Source organism: Echiichthys vipera (genome assembly GCF_963691815.1).
Source record: "Echiichthys vipera genome assembly, chromosome: 17".
Taxonomy (NCBI): Eukaryota; Metazoa; Chordata; class Actinopteri; order Perciformes; family Trachinidae; genus Echiichthys; species Echiichthys vipera.
In genome coordinates, this window is record NC_139842.1 from 24,061,547 (window position 1) to 24,082,270 (window position 20,724).

Here is a 20,724-nt window from a genome sequence, read left to right on the forward strand (position 1 = left end):
ATGGATTTACAGATGTCTCTTTCGCCATGTTAAACAATGAGAACAAGTCTATTTTGGGCATCACATGATGGATACGGGAGTTGTCGTCCAACAGTTTGGCCACTATGCCAAATTATGATGTCTGTAATTCATTTTTAGGCCACTCTGAGGCAATGCAACAAGCTAAAAACACAACAGTGACATATTATACAGCTTATGTGCCTACTAACAACCATAAACCTCAGTAATGAACACATCATATGTCACTTGTTTAACTGGTACACAAACATGTAAAAATGTCATTGGGAGATATGCGCTGTACAATATCTTGTGTAGATAGAACACAAACAAAACCGATGGCACTTTTTGTATCACTGACAGGAAAATATGGCTTTATAATTAGACAGCGGGACTGTGGTGTTGCAAGATCAACATTACAAGGGGCTCAACACCCTCGGTTTAAGAGTTCTGTTGTGAAAAGGCCTGTGGCTTCACACCTCTTCATTTTACATACATACACACACACACACACACACGCTAACACAACCGTGCCCTTAGGCAGGGATGTTTTGGGCGGGGTTGTGTTTTGTGACAGGATTCACACGTCCATGTCATAAAAAACATCACGATATTGCCGCAGACCTTTGCACATTAAATGTCTTTGAATGTGAGCAACCAGTAGATATTACACATACACATTATGTTGCTGCTGCTAAACAATCTGTAACATTTAGTGGAAATACTGGCTGATGCCCTGACTAAAAAAGGTTATTAGAAACAGGGCGGTGGTTTGCCTGTTGTCCATCATGAACATGGATATAAAGACGACGCAGGAATCATACTAGTATAACAAATGATACATAACATGTTAATTAGTAAGTTTGTAGAGGATCGATTTTGTGACCTTTGCTGGCTGTAGCTATAGTGGGCATGGTGGCTCAGTGACTATACTGTCACCTCACTGCAAGAAGGTGGAGTTGATCTCTGGTTGGGGCAGTTGGGCGGTGTGGAGGTGCCGGTGTTGAGTTTGCACTTTGTCCCCATGTTTGAGTCAGTCAGGTATTCTGGATTCCTCCCATCACCAAAAACGTGTATGTTAGGTTCATGGTTCGAGTTAGCTCCAGTCATAGTGTAAAGGAAGGGTTGTACAAATGAGTACAAATGAATTTCAATGTATGTGAGTGTTAAGAAATTACAATAAAGGAATGGTGTTATTATCATTATTATTCTTATTATTATTCTTATTATTATTCTTATTATTATGGTACATTTAGTATACAGGCATGAGAGTGGTGTCAATCTCATCTAACGGTTAGCAAAAAAGCTATCAAGCGTATTCCCCCCAAATCCTAACAAAGCAATGAACTGTATCTTGAATGTGTTCTTGGATTAGCCAGTGCAGTTTCCCTATAGCTACTTGTGTCCCCCACTTGGTAGTGTCCGCTGAAGTGAATGAGGGGATTGCCTTTAAGAACAAATGGTGAGTCTGCACACCAGAATCAGCTCAAATAGCGTTTTTAATGCACCATGTGACGTTTCAGGCCCAAGCCCTTTGTCAGCCATGAAGAAAAGGATTGCCTTTTTAACCATACTAGTAGCACAACTACCAGGTAGATTGACATGATTTTCTTTTACTGACTTTAGTGACTAGTGAGTGGGCTTTTCCTCTGGTGCCACAATGAGGCTGATATTTAAAAAAAAAAATGTTTTATGAAATGTCTCAACAACTATTGGATGGATTGCCATTCAATCTGGTATGGACTCCCTCAGGATGAACTGAAAGCTTTCCATCCTCCCTCATCACCAAAGACCTACAAAACTAATGAAATCCCGATACTTTGTGTTTTGTGATAATTAGCAAATGTTAGCAGGCTAACATGCTAAACTAACTACGCTTTACGACTTTACTCGCTGAATGAGTGGCTCTCCAGCGTTTTTCTTGCTCGTTCAATGCATTTTATTGACAATTTTAGCTTTTTCTGGGACCGCAGGCATCTTTTTAAGGCAGACGGACTTTGTCTAAATAAGCTGGGAGTAAAGCTTTTCATGACCAACATGTCTTACTTCCTGCGTCATCCATCTATCATCACTGCCAAGGACAAGAGACAAGAGGAACCAACGGAAAAGACTGACACAACACAGCTTATCATGAACGTCGAAGGAGGACCGCCATTGCAAAAGGAGAGCGCTGACCATGAGAGACACCGGAGCAAAGAGGAGACATGTCCATCCCCCTCTACCTCCCCTTTCATTTCAAATGGGCGTGAAGATCCCTCCCCCACACCCCCCAAGCCTAAATCCAGGTCTCCATCCTTCTCCCTTCCTCAAGTAAGCCTTTCTCCCCCCTTATCCCCCTTGGAGTTCCGGGAGCTACCCCCACCCACTCCCCGCCCTACTCCTATTTTTACCCCCCTTGACCGACCTCAGCGATCCCCCCTCAGCGTCATCTCAGTGGCACCTCCCTCCCACCTCCTCCCCCCCCTTCACGAAGGCGTGCTTCACAAACCCTCAGCCCTACTCCGCCCCTCTTACGTAAACCCCCTCTACGTCCACCTCCAGTAGTTCATTCCAGCTCTGACGCTGCCCACTCCTCCTCCCCCTCATGGCCACCCCCGCCCCGCCCTGACAGCAGTCCTGAATATTACTGATACAGAAAAGGGTTCAGCAGTAGACCACATAATCAGCTGGGCCCAAGGCTGCCTACGTCAAAGCTTGGCACCTTCTACATTCCTGTTGTGACTACCAAGAGAGAGAACATTGGGAAACGTAGACACCCTGCTAACCTAAACAATCTCATTCCTATCCTCTCCAAATCAAAGTCAACATCGAAGCCTGTCAATAACACCATCAGGATGGGTCTGCTCAATGTTAGGTCTCTGAATAACAAATCATTTTTAGTCAATGATTTTATTACTACTTCCAAACTTGATTTTATGTTTTTAACTGAAACATGGCTGGAGCAATATAACAGTGCAAGCATTCTGATCGAGACAGCACCCCCCAACTATAACTTTATTGATGTATGTAGATCTGGGAAAAGGGTCGGAGGGGTTGCTGCTATATTTAAAAACATATTTCAGGGGAAACAGATGTCACTTGGTGATTTTACATCATTCGAATACCTGTGTGCTGTGTTGAAATGCTCTCCCAAAATTCTTCTGTTAGTTATTTACAGGCCACCTAAATACTCAGCAAATTTTTTCGATGATTTTACCGAATTATTGTCTAGTATCTCCACTGACTTTGACTGCCTAGTTATAACTGGTGACTTTAATTTTCATATTGACGATTCGAATGGCAAGGGTGCAAAGGAACTTTTTACTATTTTAGATACATTTGAACTGTCTCAACATGTGAAAGAGGCTACTCATTGTAAAGGACACACCCTGGACCTGATTATCACAAAAGGTCTCAATCTTTCTGATGTTCTTGTGACTGATCTTTCATTGTCTGATCACTTCTGTGTTTTCTTTAATATTTCTTTAATTCCGGAGACACAAACAGAATCAAAGAATGTCAAAAAGCGCTACATCAATGAACATGCTAATGTACTCTTTAAAAATGCCATCTCCTCGCTACCACCTCTAAACCCATGCCATGCTGATGATCTTGTAAACAACTTTAATTCCAAAATTGTGAATATCATAGATGTCATTGCACCGGTTACAGTTAAAACGATTTCTGGTAAGCAAAAGGCACCCTGGAGAAAAGCTGCTGTTGTAACAGCCCAGAGAAGAGAGTGCAGGAAGGCTGAACGAATCTGGCGAAATACAAAACTTCATATTCACCATGACATCTCTAAAGAGAGGCTCCAGGCCTACAATTTAGTCTTAAAAAGTGCTAGAGAAACATTCTTCTCCAATATCATAAACAGCAACACTAATAAGGCCAAAACCCTATTTGCAACTGTCGACAGACTGACCAACCCCCCAACACAAATACCAGCCAAACTCCATTCCACACAGAGCAATGAGTTTGCATTCTTTTATACTGATAAAATTGAAGGCATCAGACATGCCATCAATATCTCAAACAAAAAAGTTGGATCACCACCCCGTTTAGGCCAAAATAACACAGCAATGATGGCAAGCTTTAATGCCATAGACTCTAAAACTCTAGTGGAAACAGTGACCGATCTAAGCCAACCACCTGCTGTCTCGATGCTTTACCTTCCAACTTCTATAACAATGTTTTTGACTGCCTATCAACAGACGTATTGCAAATAGTTAATAACTCTATTCAATCGGGCAATTTCCCAAAGGCCTTCAAAATTGCAGTCATTAAACCTCTTCTAAAAAAGCGGAGCCTAGATGCCTCTATTATCAACAACTACAGACCAATTTCAAATCTACCATTCATAAGTAAAATAATTGAGAAAGTTGTACTCCAACAACTAAATCACTTCTTGGCTTCTACTGGCTGCCACAACAACCTCCAGTCAGGATTTAGACCTTTTCATAGCACCGAGACGGCCCTTATTAAAGTTATAAATGACATCCGTCTTAACACAGACTCTGGCAAAACTTCAGTACTAATGCTATTGGACCTCAGTGCTGCATTTGACACCGTCGACCACTCAATACTTTTGGACAGGTTGGAAAACTGGGTGGGGCTCTCAGGCACAGTCCTAAACTGGTTCAAGTCATATCTAGAAGATAGGAACTATTTTGTTTCCATTGGCGACGTTGTATCAGAACAAACCAACGTAACGTGTGGAGTTCCCCAAGGTTCAATCTTGGGGCCGACTTTATTTAACATCTATATGCTCCCACTAGGACAAATCATGAAAAATAATAACATTGACCACCATTGCAATGCCGATGACACCCAAATCTATGTAGCGCTATCACCAAATGACTATCGCCCCATAGATCTACTGTGCCAGTGCATTGAGCAAGTCAAACACTGGATGTGCCAAAATTTCCTTCAACTAAATGAGGATAAAACTGAGATAATTGTTTTTGGTGCTAAGAAAGAAAGGTTTAAAGTCATCCAACACCTTCAATCACTGTCCCTGAAAACCTCAAATAAAGCCAGAAATCTTGGGGTTATTATGGATTCTGATTTACATTTCGACAGTCACATCAAATCAGTAACAAAATCGGCCTACTATCACCTCAAAAATGTAACAAGACTTAGAGGGCTCATGTCAGCTCAAGACTTAGAAAAACTTGTCCATGCCTTTATAACCAGTAGGCTAGACTACTGTAACGGTCTCCTTGCAGGTCTTCCCAAACAAACTGTCAGACAGCTACAGCTTGTTCAGAACACTGCTGCTAGAGTTCTAACAAAGACCAAAAAATGTGAGCACATTACACCAATTCTTAAATCATTACACTGGCATCCTGTACGTCAGAGAATTGATTTCAAAATCCTCCTGCTCACATATAAATCACTACATGGTCTAGGGCTGAGGTATATCACTGATATGCTCCCACTACATGAGCCTTCTAGATCACTAAGATCCTCTGAGGCCAATCTGTTAGTGGTTCGCAGAGTAAACTCAAATCAAGGGAAAGCATCTTTCAGTCATTTTGCAACAAACAGCTGAAGATGTGAGACTTTCACCCACTCTGACCACTTTTAAAACTAGACTGAACACTTTTATGTTCACCTTAGCTTTCTGCTAAATCTTCGCACTTTTAACGTCCGCACTGTTTTTATTATTGTCTATGTTTTTATTCTCTTTGTCTTTCTGTAATGCATTTGAATTCATGACCTGTTGTGCTGTGAAGCACTTTGAGTCTGCCTTGTGTATGAAAAGTGCTATACAAATAAAGCTGCCTTGCCTTGCCTTGCCTACGCTACTACTACCTGCTAAAATTTAGAATGTTAGCATTATCATTGTGATCATGTCATGATGAATTGAAAGCTTTATTCGTCTTGTAATTTAGGCTCTCACTCACCACCACCAATTTTGACGTAGGCAGTGGCTGTCTTGGGTACCATGTCACTTTGGAGTTCTCACACCCCCTTACCTCTCCATAACCCTGCATTAGTATACAAACCTCTGAGAGTTGGCTTTCTTGTGTGGGAGTGGGGATGCCCATTGGTTGACTGAATTTCAGAAGATGTCATCATCTTCATCTCCATCAATATCACCACCGTCCCAGTCATACTCATTCCTTACATGGTGTTGACAGTTGTTTAGCAAGAATAAACATATCAAAGCAACTCATTTATATTTCATAGACACCACCTATGAAATCAACATAACTGACAACAAAGTGCTTTTCCTTAACTTCTGCTTTGAAACTTGATGGAAAACACTCGAGCTGATTTTAATCTGAATCTGTGATGTTTTCAATCTGATATCAATTGATTGAAAAGAGTAGGAGTATGTGATAAGCAGTGGCATAGAAAGTAAAAATACCTCAGAAAAATACTTGTTTCCTGTTACTGATGCACAGTTAACAGTGTTGCGGCTTTATTCTTGTACATGACCCTGTGATACAGTGTGATACTGAGGGTAGGCGCACAGCTTATGGTTCCCATGGCAATAGTAGATATATAATTGTTGTTTGCATCGTATGCAAAGCAGTTCCTCTTTTTTCTGCTATCATTGACTCTATATTCTATCATTTACTTTACTTTGCTAGTAAAATCTTACTCAACACATTAACCACATACATTACCAGCATCAAAATCTCACTAACCTTTCAGACTGGCTTAACAGGGCAAAGAAAGTCCTGCACTGTCTGTAACCTCCGCCCTTTCGCCAACCAAAGTTAGAGAAAGTTGAAAAGTTGTGGGGAAATGAGTGTAAGATGGGTGGGTGGGGGCAAACTGCTGACAGCAAGATAGAGAAGTTGACCGTGAGAAAGTGGCACAGCACGCCTTTCATCAAGTCCTCTGTCTGAAACCACTGCAATCTACCAGCCACAGCAGCAACACAGATAAACACCAAAGAGCTGAGACTGTGGCCTGACCACGGCGCTGACTGTCAATCTGATGCTTCACATTCTGTGATCATTGAAGACAATTTAACCCTCCTGTTGTCCTCATTTTCTGTATACACCCTGTGTCCTCTGGCTCAAAATGACCCGTCTTCACTAAACCCCTAATATAAGCAGCTTAATTGAATTTAAACACCAAATTTCATCTTGAAGAAACAACTTGTCATTCACCACAAAATGTGTGAATAACTGAGTTTTCCCTCTTCACTTCATTTCTATAGCTTAAGAAAAGAAAATTTTTTGAATGCATTTTTATTCATCCCAATGACTCAGTTTCTTTCTTTTCATTCTCCAGTGAACAATTGAAAACAATGTACAATACAAGATATGAAAAATAACATAACCCATTCAACTAATTGGCACATGTAGGGCAGTATGCAAGTGTGCAGCCTTTGCAGATATATTTCTTACACCTGCAGCACACAGTCTGTGTTTTACAGTCCTTCTTTTGAGGGGAGAACTGACATCTCTTCCTCTTACTTGCCCAAGCTGGGGAACTGGCTGTGGTAGCTGGATCCTCAGGTTGATCAGGAGCTCCTGCACTCTGAATAGCTTTGACAACTGCTGCTGAGGCTTCTGTGCGGGGGACATGCTTCCTTCTTTCAATGAGTGGAATTACAAGTGCCTTTCCCAGCTGCTCCAGGAACACCCTCCTCTTGTTCTGCTTACGAGACATCCAGGACAGGTGTATCTCTCTCCAAATCACAAAGGCATTGTAGGAGGAAACATCACTGATGTTGTGGAAGATGACCAGGGGCCAGCGGGCAGTCATCCTTCTGCAGCTGTATGTTCCAATCACCTTATCTAGGTTGTCCACACCTCCCTTGTTGCGGTTGTAGTCTAGGATGCTGACTGGCTTCCTGTCCTCACGATCGCTAACGTCACCGTCTGCGTGCAGTGTGCTCAGAAGAACTACATTCTTGTTTTTCTTTGGGAGGTAAGAAACTAGAGTGGTGGTGGCCGTGAAGGCAAACTTTGATGAGAAAACCTCTCTCTCCTTCGACGCAAGCAGTGCAGGTGGGAGCTCAGGCTTGTTCTTTCGAACTGTACCAACCATGGTGATCTTCCTCTTCAGGAGCTGCTGTCCCAGTTCATAAGAGGTGAAGAAATTGTCACATGTAAGATTGTGACCCCTCAGTCCCTCTGTCACATCAAGCACAACTCGCACCCCCTGGTTCTTCTCTGGGCATCCACTGGTCGGCTTCCCGGTATAGACTTGCATTTTCCAAGAATAGATTGATTTGGCATCGCAAGCCACCTATGACTTGATCCCATATTTTGCTGGCTTGCTGGGCATATACTGCCGGAAAGGACAACGACCTTTGGACAGAAGACATTAGCATCAGTGATTAGTATCAGTGTCACAGAAAACAGTCAAACAAATCAATAGTGAAAATCACTTTTATTACAAATATGAAAATAGATTACCTCTAAATAGAACCAGTTGCTCATCCACTGTTACGTCAGGCCCTGGATTGTAGAGGTAGGGCAGCCGCTCCACCCACTTGTCCCAGACCTCTCTTATGGCTGCAAGTTTGTCTGTCACGTGTCTTGCTGGTCTTGACTCACAGTCTTGAGTAGGTGTGAAAGAGTTTGAGTGGCATTGTGGCTCGGAAAATTGGCCTTCCACTCCCTGCATCCCATAGACTAGCTGCAGCCTCACCTCGGGACCTGTATACACCGGCTAAGATTAGCAGCCCTAAGTAGGCCTGCAGGTCAGTCTCATCCATCTTTTTCCAGCTGTCTCCGTATTTGCGAAAACCCTCCAGATTTGTCATCTCCAGGATTATTTTTTCTATTGCTGGTGTGATAAACAGGTAGAATGTAGAGACAATGTCATGGGCATGAAAACGGCATACCTTGTGGGTCCTGGGGTCATCTTTATAATGTTTTGTTCTGCGTGCCTGCCGCGTTGGTCATATGCTGCTGAGGACCATGTTATCCATGTTTTTTGAAAGGAAAGTCTCTTTCAGCTTCAGGGTTTTCTTCTTCTTCTGAAGATGATTCAACATGCTCTGGGATGTATTCCTCCCCATCTTCTTCTTCTGATACATCCTCCACTTCCTCTTCTGAATCAGAGTTGTCTTGCTGGACATCTGAAAAAATCCGCTCTAGAGCCTCTTCAGCGTTGTAACGCACACTCATGGCTTCAGCACAGACAGAATTCGGGCCCTGTCGTCTGCAGCACCTTTATAATGTCTGGAAATCCACAGAAAAGAGCTCTGCAGTCTGCGATAACACCTGTGTGTTGTTTACGTCTGCTACTGTCTCGTTCACGTCTGCTACTCATTGATCTGAGACTGATCAAAGGCACAGCCGTCCGTGAGAAGACCACATGATTTGTCTTGTTTACGTCTGCTACTGATTAAAACAACTAAAACATTGTAACATTCTGTGGTTTGTAAATTACTCTGTGACCTTGATTTCAACTCTTTTTGCCTCACGGGTCATTTTGACCTGAAGACCACCTTTGTACTTTTTTTTGTACAGCTTACATGGAAATGTGCATTAAAGCAACATTTCACTTTTTCTGCTGTTGGTGCCAATCTAGGAAAATTCATAAAATTTCAAGTTGACCGTGAGAAAGTGGCACAGCACGCCTTTCATCAAGTCCTCTGACTGAAACCACTGCAATCCACCAGCCACAGCAGCAACACAGATAAACACCAAAGAGCTGAGACTGTGGCCTGACCACGGCGCTGCCTGTCAATCTGATGCTTCACATTCTGTGATCATTGAAGACAATTTAACCGATCTAAGGATGTCATTATATCTACAAATCAGCTAGGCTACACTGTTTCTATAAGTTATATAATAAGAATACATACATGATTGGGTAAACAAATATATATCACCTAGATGTGCTTTGTTGCTTACTTGGCATCTACTACCCTGGAGATCATCCGCAGCGATACATTGTTTAGCCTGTTCGTCAGTACTCCTATTTACTTCTTCAAACTGGTGGCGTGCCAACTGCCATCTACTGTAGGTAACACATTGACAACCAGTAAGAACCTCATACAACCTCACTTCAAAATATTCAAATGTAACCTTTGCAGAGCAGCGGACTTGATGGCCACAAGTGCTTACAGGACATCGGTAAATGCTAAAGAAGAGTGGATAAATCATTCAATTGATTCAGTAATTCTGTTGTACATCAATATATATATCCAGCGGCCACTAACATTAGCTTACCTTAGCCAGTCTTAGTTATCTGGTCACGTCGCAAGGGTGCATTTTATTTTTTATGAATTAAACCTTTATTTTTTTCAAGAGAACAAAGCTTTTGTTTTTATCTTTCAAAAGTTACAACGGCTCACTTCAATGTGTAAAACTGGCCTTTTTTTTACAAAGACAGGGCTGAAGGCAGCAGTTGCTGTAGTTTGGATTACTGATTTAAAAGTAAAAGTTCACATGTAAAAGAATTCACATGTAGGGGTGACCCAGAATAGTCGACTATTCAACGATTCGCTCCGAGGAGCCTGATACGACTGCCAATCTCATAGTCGAATCGTCGCAAAATGTGGTTATGAAACCCTGGATTCTTCCATTCTGGCTCTGGGGGTGCTGGATGTCTGATTTTACATATAGGTGCATGGTTTCTCCCAATAAACAATGATAAATAGCCTTTTTTGGTATAAATATAAGTCTATTAATAAATACTGTTGCTAGAAATGTGGAAATAACTCATGTGCTTTTAATCTATCTCCTTAGTGTTCAGGATTATCCCCCTCGTAGACTTAGTTGTTCTATCCAGGATCCGGCACCATGAGAGTGCATCTTGGCTGGGCTTTAAATCTACTGTACCTGGGCATCAGAAATACAACATTCATTTCATTTGAATATTTGCCCATTTGTTGTTTTTTATTATAGACGTTCAGTCCGACACAAGTGAAACTACAGTTCTGAATATTCCGTCAGATATTGTCAAAGAAAGACAAAAACAAAACACATTTGTGTTCTAACAACAAATGTTTTTCATAAGATGCCCCTATCAGAAATCAGGAAATCTCATCTCTCAGTAATCCTCTGCCTGACACGTGTGGCCGCGCAGCGCTGGACTCACGTGCACCCGCTGCTGTATGCTTCACGTCTATGGCTCACCCCCCTGGAACCCAGATCAGAGGATTTTTTCATGAGCAAAAAACCCCAAACTGATTCGACGATCAGTGGACTATAGGCAACACGTGACAAATCAGATTCGACTATGAATATTTTTAGTCGGGGACAGCCCTATTCACATACTAGTATTTCTTTGTAGGAGAAACCTTGCATCCCACAGTAGTGATGGAAACATTGATGACGTTTGATGGAAGGTTGTTTCAGCTTGCAGCTTTTCCTCTACACTCTTTTATGGGAGTTATAATTTACAACAAACAATAAGGGGTAGGGGTAATATAGTAAAAATAAGTAGAATTTATTCATGTACATATTTAACACCTCAGCTAGTAATTTTCCACATTCCTCCCACGTACTAACCATACATAGTCAGATTTAAAACTCATACATTGTAAGTGAACATCAGAAACAAAGCAATAGGAAAATTAACTTTTGACTACAGTCACACTCCCTTCTCCCCCTCCTCCTCCCCAAGTTTCAGGTTCCTAGAAAGGCAGTTTTCTACCACCATCAGGGGAACAAGAAGCCCCTGAACCCCCCAAAACAAATGAGGCAGAAACCCACCGAACCCACCAGCCCGTCTCATTTCCCTGCACTGCTCTCGTCTGCTCTCCCTGACAGCCCCTAGAAGAAGGTTGCATGCCCCCCACCACATCAACCACAGTGCTCTGACATGCCTCTCTTCATGCACATCAAGGCAAACTCAGCTCCATTTTACGCTACCGACACCAAGAGTCAAATGAGATTTTTGCAAAAATACAGCGGCATTGAGAAATGCTTTAGTTTCAGTTCATATGTGGTCCTTGATTTGATTTTAATCTGAGGTCAGAGTCCAACCTCATTACCTGGTGTTTTGTTATTGTCTTCTCAAGCAATGCTAACTTTACTACTTTTACATAGCCTTGCCTCTGTCCCAGGGCTCATTGTCGTATATTCCAACTATGAGAATAGTGAAATCAGCACAATTAATTATCACTCAAACAATGACATCATGATGAATTGCATATGAATGTAGTATATACATTTTTATGGCTGCCATTCCTCCAAACGGGTAGATGGTTGGTTTGTTTAATAGGAATTTCAACAATAGTGTAAAGAAAGATCATCTTGAGTTTAATCAATGTGGAATCCTTTGTATTAGTGAACTTGAAAAACATACCCTGCATCTACCATCCTAACAAGGCCCAGCAGAGGCCAAACTGATAGTATTTCTGATTTTGAACAATTAACGACAACCAGAGATACAATCAAGACTGCATACTGCATGAGGTCATAGCCCAGAATCCGGAGGCTTTGTTAAATAAAACACTTTGTCATCTGCATACGGATTGATTTTGTGTTATTTTGTTTGAACCAGATGTTCTTTTCCACTGATGACTGGCACTACAAGTGATACAATATATCAAGCAAAGTGGAGATTAGTGAAGACAGAAGTATAAATCCAATATTTGGCAAGCTGGATAAGGGTATATTCTTCTGTCAATCTACATGGCATCTTATTGTTTTGTATGAAGAGATTTTCTTAGATTTAACATCGGGAATTTTGCATCATGTTCAGGTGTGTTTAACTCAGAGCCAAGCTGCAACCTCTGGGTTTTCCACTAGTAAACAAACCCTTCCGACTGAAAAAACAGAGTAAATGACTTGAATTACTGGGTGATCTGCACCAAAGTGGAATTTGAATTTATTTACACACTTCTAAAAATTTCATATTTTCACATTTTTATGTCAAATTACAAGTGACCTTGATGGGAGAAAGCAGTAAGAACGACGCCCAGCCTGAGCGACTCAGGTGGTGGTTTACATTCAAAATGGAAATGAAGAAGACTTTACACCATATTTTGGAGCTTTCATTTTATGTATTTTAAGTACTAAAAAATGTTCCTGAATGTTTTGACAGCATTGATCTTAATTTAGACAACCAGCAGCTCCTAGTGTTTACACCGAGGAGATTGAGGTGTTCGAAGAACACGGCTAATTCCCCGGTGTTAGCGTCCTTTTGACCACTCTTGTAAACACAAAGAGAAATCCGGCCGTTAATACGACATTTGGTTACAAAGATAAGAAGTTAGACTTTAGTTTAACACCATTACATTAACTTAAAACATTATGCCACCATTTATATTTGTAGATTAAACCGGAAGTTTGATAGAATTTAGCCAAAAACTGTCCGTTTGGAGACACAGATGTGTTCTCTGTGAGGAAATGTCTCCACAGACACGATGATGGAGGTTTGTTCCCAGTCTGCCCGTTAGAAGAGGCTCCTCCTCCTCCTCCTCCTCCACCAGGCAGTCCTACAGTCTTCTCTGTAACACTCAGACTTTTGACCACGTCCACTCTTTAACCTCCTCACCCACAGGTCCCCCTGGATACATTTAGTATTTTCTGAAGGAAGTTGATAAAACCCTACACCTTTTGCTGTATATCATGCAGCTTATCCCCAAATACAACATGTTTTCATTTTGAACTGTGTAACAGTGTTTACAGTAGAAGCTGGATCACTTCAGGTCAGTGGAAGCTGCTTGCGTTCTGCCACCTGGAAGGATCCTGATGACTGTTTACAAACATTCTGAAATGTCGAATACTGGTTTTATTTCATTTAATCAGTCATAATTAAGGGCTGGCTGTTCTGAGTGACGATGAGTGAGTGAGGTGGGTGTCATCACCTGTGGTGAGCATAATTGGCCTGCCTCAGCTCCAGCCATGACTTAAATATATAGAATAGAATAAAAATACTTTATTGATCCCAAGCTGATAACAGCAGCATTACACACAGACACATCAAAACAGAAATATAAAAATACAATATAAAAGATAGCTTAAAAAAATAAAATATAGAAATAAGCGTAGGTGTGAATGGTTGTCTGTCTCTGTATGTCTCTATGTGCCATGTGATAGACTGGCGTCCTGTCCAGGGTGGACCCCGCCTCATGCCCGATGTCAGCTGGGATCGGCTCCAGCACCCCCGCGACCCCGACCCCGGGATAAGCGGTTGAAGATGAATGAATGAAGCGGACGAATTGTAGTGCAAACATATAATAATATAAGGTACAGTGGACAGATTATGAGAAAAACATATGGTGCTTCCGATTGTATTGTACTGAGTGGCTTTTCATGGTTGATTTTCAGTGTTAGATGTGTTTCATTACTAAATATTGGAACTGTGGATTTGGGTCTGAAAGAAGTGACATGATTAATTAATGATTGATTCCACTGGTGAGGAACTTTGAAGATGGTACATTACATGTGTTAATATTGGCATTTTTAATTAACTTTTAACAAATAATTTACAAATAATGTTTATAGAGCCTAATAAATAACCTACAGATAAGAGTAAAGGTTTATTCGTAATTTATAAATATTGATGCATGATTCAGTAATGGGTAGTTTTTAGAAGCATGGTCATTATTGTAACGTTTGAAATCAAACTCCAGATATGCCTTCTGTCCAAGCTTTCAAGTTAAATAAAGTATCTCTAAGGCATTTACTTTACTTTGAATGTCTTCCTGACAAAAAGGTTAGTCAGGCTACGGTACAATGCTTGAGATGAAGGTGGTAAAGACATCAAAAATCTGTCTAGGCTCACATGAGGAACTGTGTGGGGTGGCTTGGTACCACATAACACACACACACACACACACACACACACACACACACACACACACACACACACACACACACACACTCTCAAAGACGCAGACAAAGGGTAATAAAGAGTGTAATGTGCGACTTGCCCCTCGATAATAAAGGTCCACATGTTCACAGGAGAACAATGACGTATTCAAACTTTCCAAAGGATGCTCAGCGTATTTATGAGTCCACCCACACGAACAGTCACTATAGTGTGAAATACAGCCAGGACACAAGAATACACACACTAACTAAAGATTCATCTTGACTTTGGTGTCACAGCACTTTTATTCACAGTAGGTCCCAAAGCGAGCAAATCTTTAGAGAACACAGGGAACATGAGAATTACTTAAGAAGTAGCGAAAGAGGTAAACCCCAAAATTGATTGAAAGGAGAAATACATTTTTGAAAAATCTTTGTTTTCAAATAAAGTTTTTTTTAATGTTTTGTAATTTCATTGAAGGTTATGGGCAATTTTTCCCCTTCCAATGCCCCACAATCCTCAGCAGCCTATCAAAAACAAATCAAATCCTTTTGTGTCATGTCATCAGTTGATGGGTGTTAGAAAGAGAAAAGAGGACGTTGCCACGAAGACGCAAGGAGCTCTATCAATATTCATCTGCTCAATACAGAGGTAAGATCAGCAATTCAGCCGGCATCTCACTGTTTCACTATCATGGTTTTATTTAATCTATTTGTTTTCGTGGTAAATGAAATCTAAGGACACACTAGTTCTTCTGTGTGACTTAAACGCTGTGGAAGGTATTATTTTGTAGAATTACATGCTCAGGTTACTTAATTCATCATTATTACGACTCATAAAGGCTCATACAAAATCTCTTTCTTGTTTACCATATGATCTGCTATCATGTTAAAATCAACTAATACTAAAGCAGTTTAAAAGAATTTATTAGCTACCTATCTCACGATAAATTAATACAATTAAAACCTGATGAATACACTTTATATGTTTATGTTCAACTACAGAAATGTGGAAATAATATTCCCAAATTCAAAATCATTTGGCTGTAGTTCTAAATGTTTAAAAAGGGAAGCAGAAGTATAACAAACGTACCATGCTGTCAGTTTAGAAGTTGTCAGACAACAGCCAGGTTATCCTCAGTGAAAGCCCTGAAACCTTTGTGCAGGTGGCAAGTGTATTTGCTAAGGAAACCTCAAGCTCTGGCATTGTAACTGAACATGTAGCAGCAGGTGTGCAACATCTGAACGTGTGAGGCTCCAAAAAAGTGACATGAAAGAACGGATTTTTCAGACTCTTACAGGTTCATTCTGCAGGATTTTTCCCTTGTCCCCGATTGATGCCTTCAATCACCACCTAGTCTGCAATGCCACGGTCGTTCCTCGTCAGGAATAAAAGGACACATCTGCTTAGCCCATGTAAGGACTCCTATAGACAACACTTCCAGGCCCAAACAGACGCCCACCAGCCTGAAGATGCTGTGCAGCCTGTCCCCCCCATGTTAGGATCCACAGAGCTTCTGGCTGAAACCTGCTCACCGGGGGATAGGATGGCAGACCGGCCTCTCAGTGCCCCCACAGATGCTCTTTGGCCTTCAGGTACCCTAGTGTTATTTTTTTGTATTTTTATGACTGTGGAATGATTACAAGACTTCACAAAATATATAGTGTGTGTTTTTTGATTGGTATGTTATAGTGTTGTTGATCTCAGTCATAACTTGAATGTTAGTTTTGTAAAAGAAAGAGCAACTCAATATTCAGGATTCATCCTTGTACACTTAAGGGCACAAAATACTAAGCAAATACCCTAAAAGAGCTAGAATTTATTCTCATTCTCAACTATTCTCTATAAACTAAAAACATCATCATCATCACCACCCCTTATATTCTAATAAAAGGTCCTGTGGAGAACAGAGGCGCTCCTCTGCCGGTGTCGCCACAGACGGCAGACAGACACCAGCTATCTGAACGAGAGAGACAACTGGAGGCACTTGTCTTGTTGTTACTCAACCACACATCGCACACTGACCTCAAATCCCCTGTCAGAGAGTGTCCCCTCTGTGAAAAGGTAGGTTGCCTCTGCATTGTGAGCATTATCACATGTCCTTACTACCTCCGTCCTCAGCTGTTAGAATGGAAGAGGAAACCAGAGTGAAGAACGATAAAAGTAACCACCTCGACACAGAACCTTGCACCATGTGTGAGGTGACAGCAGAGTGGTTCCTTGTGTAAGATCAAATCTGTAAGTGCAGTCTGTGTTGTTCACACATTGTTGTTGTTGTTGTTGTTGTTGTTGTTGTGAAGAAAGCGGTTGTTTCAAAAAAAGATAAGTGGTCTGCATACTTTACTTCTGCCAGAGGAATGGAAACAATGAAGCCAAAATAGTATTATAGTATAATATTATTATTATTTATGCCCTATTTTTGATTAATAGAATGCTGTTTCAAAATATGTGAATAACTGTGGATAAAAACATTTGTGATCCTTACTAGTAAAAACAGTCCATGGTACCAGTTACCTAAACCTAGTTTACAGAAGTTAAGAGATACAGGGCGATAGTGAGAGAAGTAGTTTGTAAAAAAAGAAAGAAAAAGAAAACAGTTATATCTTTACCAACCATTGAAAACAAATCTCTTCCAACTGACACTAAGAAACCTTTATGAGGAATGTTTTCCACTTAAATAAGACATGGCAACATATCAGCCCTTTTTTTTTTTTACACATAACAAGAACAGTTTTGATCCTAAAATTTGGTACTAAAAAACTGAGACCACAATGTGTTACAAAAAGAGTAGGAAAATATGAGTATATGAAAATGCCTTACTGGGGGAGGAAGTCCATGGAACCCAAAATGAAGTAACTGAAACCCTCACCCATTAATAGATAATCTATTAATAGATTATCTATCAATGGGTAGATTAGAAGTTTTAAGACTCCTGGTAGATTTTTGTTTCAGGATGTCTTCCTATAGCCTTGCGAGACCATCCTGATCTCTGAGCTCCATTGTATTTTACTCTCAGATCGGTCTGGTAACCTAGGGCAGAGAAAATAAGTTTGCCAAGCAACCGAACCAATCAGCGTTGGTTTTGAGGTGGATTTCAGTGACGCAACCAGAAGCGTCTGTTCAGTGTAAACAACATGGAGGCTTCCACCGATGAGATGAGCGCAGCTATTGAGCAAGCTGCTCACTAACATTTTTTTTCTCTTGGATCCTTCTGTTGAATATGGACCGGGCTCCTGAAATTGGGCCTTTGGTCCATAAATTCACGTTACACAAACAGAAAATATCCTTTACCCACATGTTGTTCACTTTCTGAGCTTTGCATCGACGCTGTTAGTACGTTATACACTTGTTAATCTGTTTGGTTATATTGGTCCGTATGCTGGTGATAGACAGATGGTTTATCCAATAAGCAACCAGCATTTTCGCCCCTTCCCAAAAGATCTCCAAACCAGAGTTCCCAGATGAATCTGCTGAGACAATGTGAATCAATCCATGTGGCGGAGTCAGATTAGTCCTCCTAGGAAGCTTGAGAAGAATGTTGACTTATTCTAGATAGATATGTAGCAATGCTAATTCCAGAGGAGGCTTCTTGGTCTAACTTTACATTTTTACTTCAAAGGAGTAAAAGAAAACAATTAAATGACTCTCCGATAGATGTTATCGATGTCAGTCGCCATCTTGGCAGTGTCTAACCTCGCTTTGTCCTGGCTAATCCAAAAATGGGCGGAGGGGCCAAATGAAGACGGTTCCTTTCATAATTTTCACTCTGTTTGCCTCAGTCTTTTTCAGAAGTCTTAATACCAGGAGTTGGCTTGCAGGCTCATCTTCACAACCCCCTCTCTGTCCCATTGACAAGATCACCTACTGCCACCGACATGCCCCATATGCCTTTTGACTTCAGAGCCATAGGTAGAGCTAAGGTACAGTACACAGTGAGAACGTGTGAGACATACTAGTTCTGAACATTGGTTTGTCGTCATGCATTAACATGTGTTTCTGTATCCAGGAGCGTAACTTTGGCTGCAAGGTATGTGGAAAGGTGTTCAAGCGCTCCTCCACCCTGTCCACACACCTCCTCATCCACTCAGACACACGGCCCTACCCCTGCCAGTACTGCGGCAAAAGGTTCCACCAGAAGTCAGACATGAAGAAACACACCTTCATACACACAGGTGAGTGAACACACGACAGTACACACATTCTGCTGTGAAATGCTCAGACCCCCGTTCTGACGCATGCCGTACTTTCTCCCTCAGGTGAGAAACCACACGTGTGCAAGGTGTGTGGTAAAGGGTTCAGCCAAAGCTCCAACCTCATCACTCACAGCAGAAAGCACAGTAGCTACCGTCCGTTCAGCTGCCCCCGCTGTCAGCACGGCTTCCAGCGCAGGGTTGACCTACAGCGCCACAGAGAGACGCTTTGTGGCTATGGAGACATGTACACTCATGAAACAATTAAGTAATGGATAAACTGGGTGAAGTGGCATTTGTAAATAACTTTCAATCATTTATAATTGTAAAAGTCAGAAGACTATGTGTCAAGTAATGCATGCTTAGAATTGCGAGGTGAATATCAATAAAAATAGAATGCTATTTCATCTCCTTTGTTTGTGTGTTGAGCAAGAATCTAGGACATATCCTTACAATAAAGACCAGGGCACTTTTTTCAGGAAACAAAAGTCAAAAGTCAGTAACAAATAAAATTTGGGCTATTTTTTATTAATGTTCATAGAGGAGTGAAAAGAAAAGAAAAAACTGAATTCTCAGTACCATTTCTACAGCACATCCTATAGCTGTTACTCTGATTTAAAGCTGCACTTATCGACATTTCCATGTAAACAATGGATCACAAAACAACATGTAAAATGGGCCTTGCTGACTATAAAAAACGACGGAGGAAGAAATCAGTCACAAAATACCCTTCATAATCTCCGATCAGACTTATGTGAACCTACAAACCTGCGGCCGTTTCCACTTTATCAGTAATCGCAGCCGGGCAGGCCCCCTGTAAGTTATAATTAGACTTGACACAACTTTTTATATACCCACCCTACCAATTACTTAACTCTCCTCACACTGTTTCTGTTTGTTCTTCAATACTGTAAAAGATGCCCCACTATGTTACATATATTATATGGATAGTTAGAAACGACTGGCCCACCTATCAAACTTGTTCTTCCTTTATTCACGGGGCTGTGAAAGGTTGATTCAAGTGATCAGGATTTAGGTTGTTAAACAGTTCTCCTCTCTCCATGGACTACTTAAGGGAGTCTTAAGTGATGTTTTATAACTACCGTACTCTTAGCTTAGGTAGCTTGGTTTCAGGTGCTAAGGGTAGTGTAGGTTATTACTATTACTAGAGGCCAGTTTCCTTTTTCATTGGGAATTTGGGGATAACAGACAGGGTTTCCCATTCAGCACTTCTTTTTTCTATTTTTCTCACTCTTCTTCTTCTTCTTCTTCTTACTTATTCATTGAAGTCATTATGTCAACCAGTCATGGTACTGCAGCTCTAAATGTTTTGTTCCCTTTCAATTCAATTCAATTCAATTCAATTCAATTCAATTCAATTCTATTCTATTCTATTTTATTTTATTTACAGTGCCAAATCACAACAACAGTTATTTCAAGACACATTCTTACTATAACTTTGACTGCAGCGGTAGCCTAACTCTAGTTACACTAACCACATGTGTGCAGCTATAACATAAACGTTTCTGAGCCGGAACACCAATGGCCTTAACCAGCTGGCCAAGTGCTGTAGAGTTCTTTGTTTCCTTAGAAGACATACAATTGATGTGGTTTACTTGCAAGAGTCCCATTTAACGGATGCAGAACATTGCAAATTGGGTAAACAATGGCAAAGTCAAACATTTTATTCCTCATTTACCTCTCTCTGTGGTCATTCTGATACGCAAAGGGATTCCCTTCCATGTAGAGCAAGGTGAGAAAGATAACGGGGGCAGATATATTTTAGTTGAGGGTTATATTGGAGATCAAATGGTAACTATGCTTAACATCTATGGTTCAAACCAAGACGACCTCAAATTCTATGTGA

General features: G+C 41.0%; 1 protein-coding gene across 1 annotated transcript; it reads left to right on the forward strand.

Annotated features, from left to right (window-relative positions):
* Positions 1-16,189: 16,189 nt before the first annotated feature.
* On the forward strand, positions 16,190-19,129 carry LOC310960169 (uncharacterized protein; the record flags this gene model as incomplete). The annotated part of the gene is made up of 5 exons (XM_083931792.1): positions 16,190-16,262; positions 16,562-16,731; positions 18,447-18,587; positions 18,674-18,839; positions 18,924-19,129. Exons 1-5 carry the CDS (start codon positions 16,214-16,216, stop codon positions 19,127-19,129), a joined length of 732 nt encoding a protein of 243 aa, XP_083787918.1. The 5' UTR covers positions 16,190-16,213.
* Between the last annotated feature and the right edge of the window lie 1,595 nt (positions 19,130-20,724).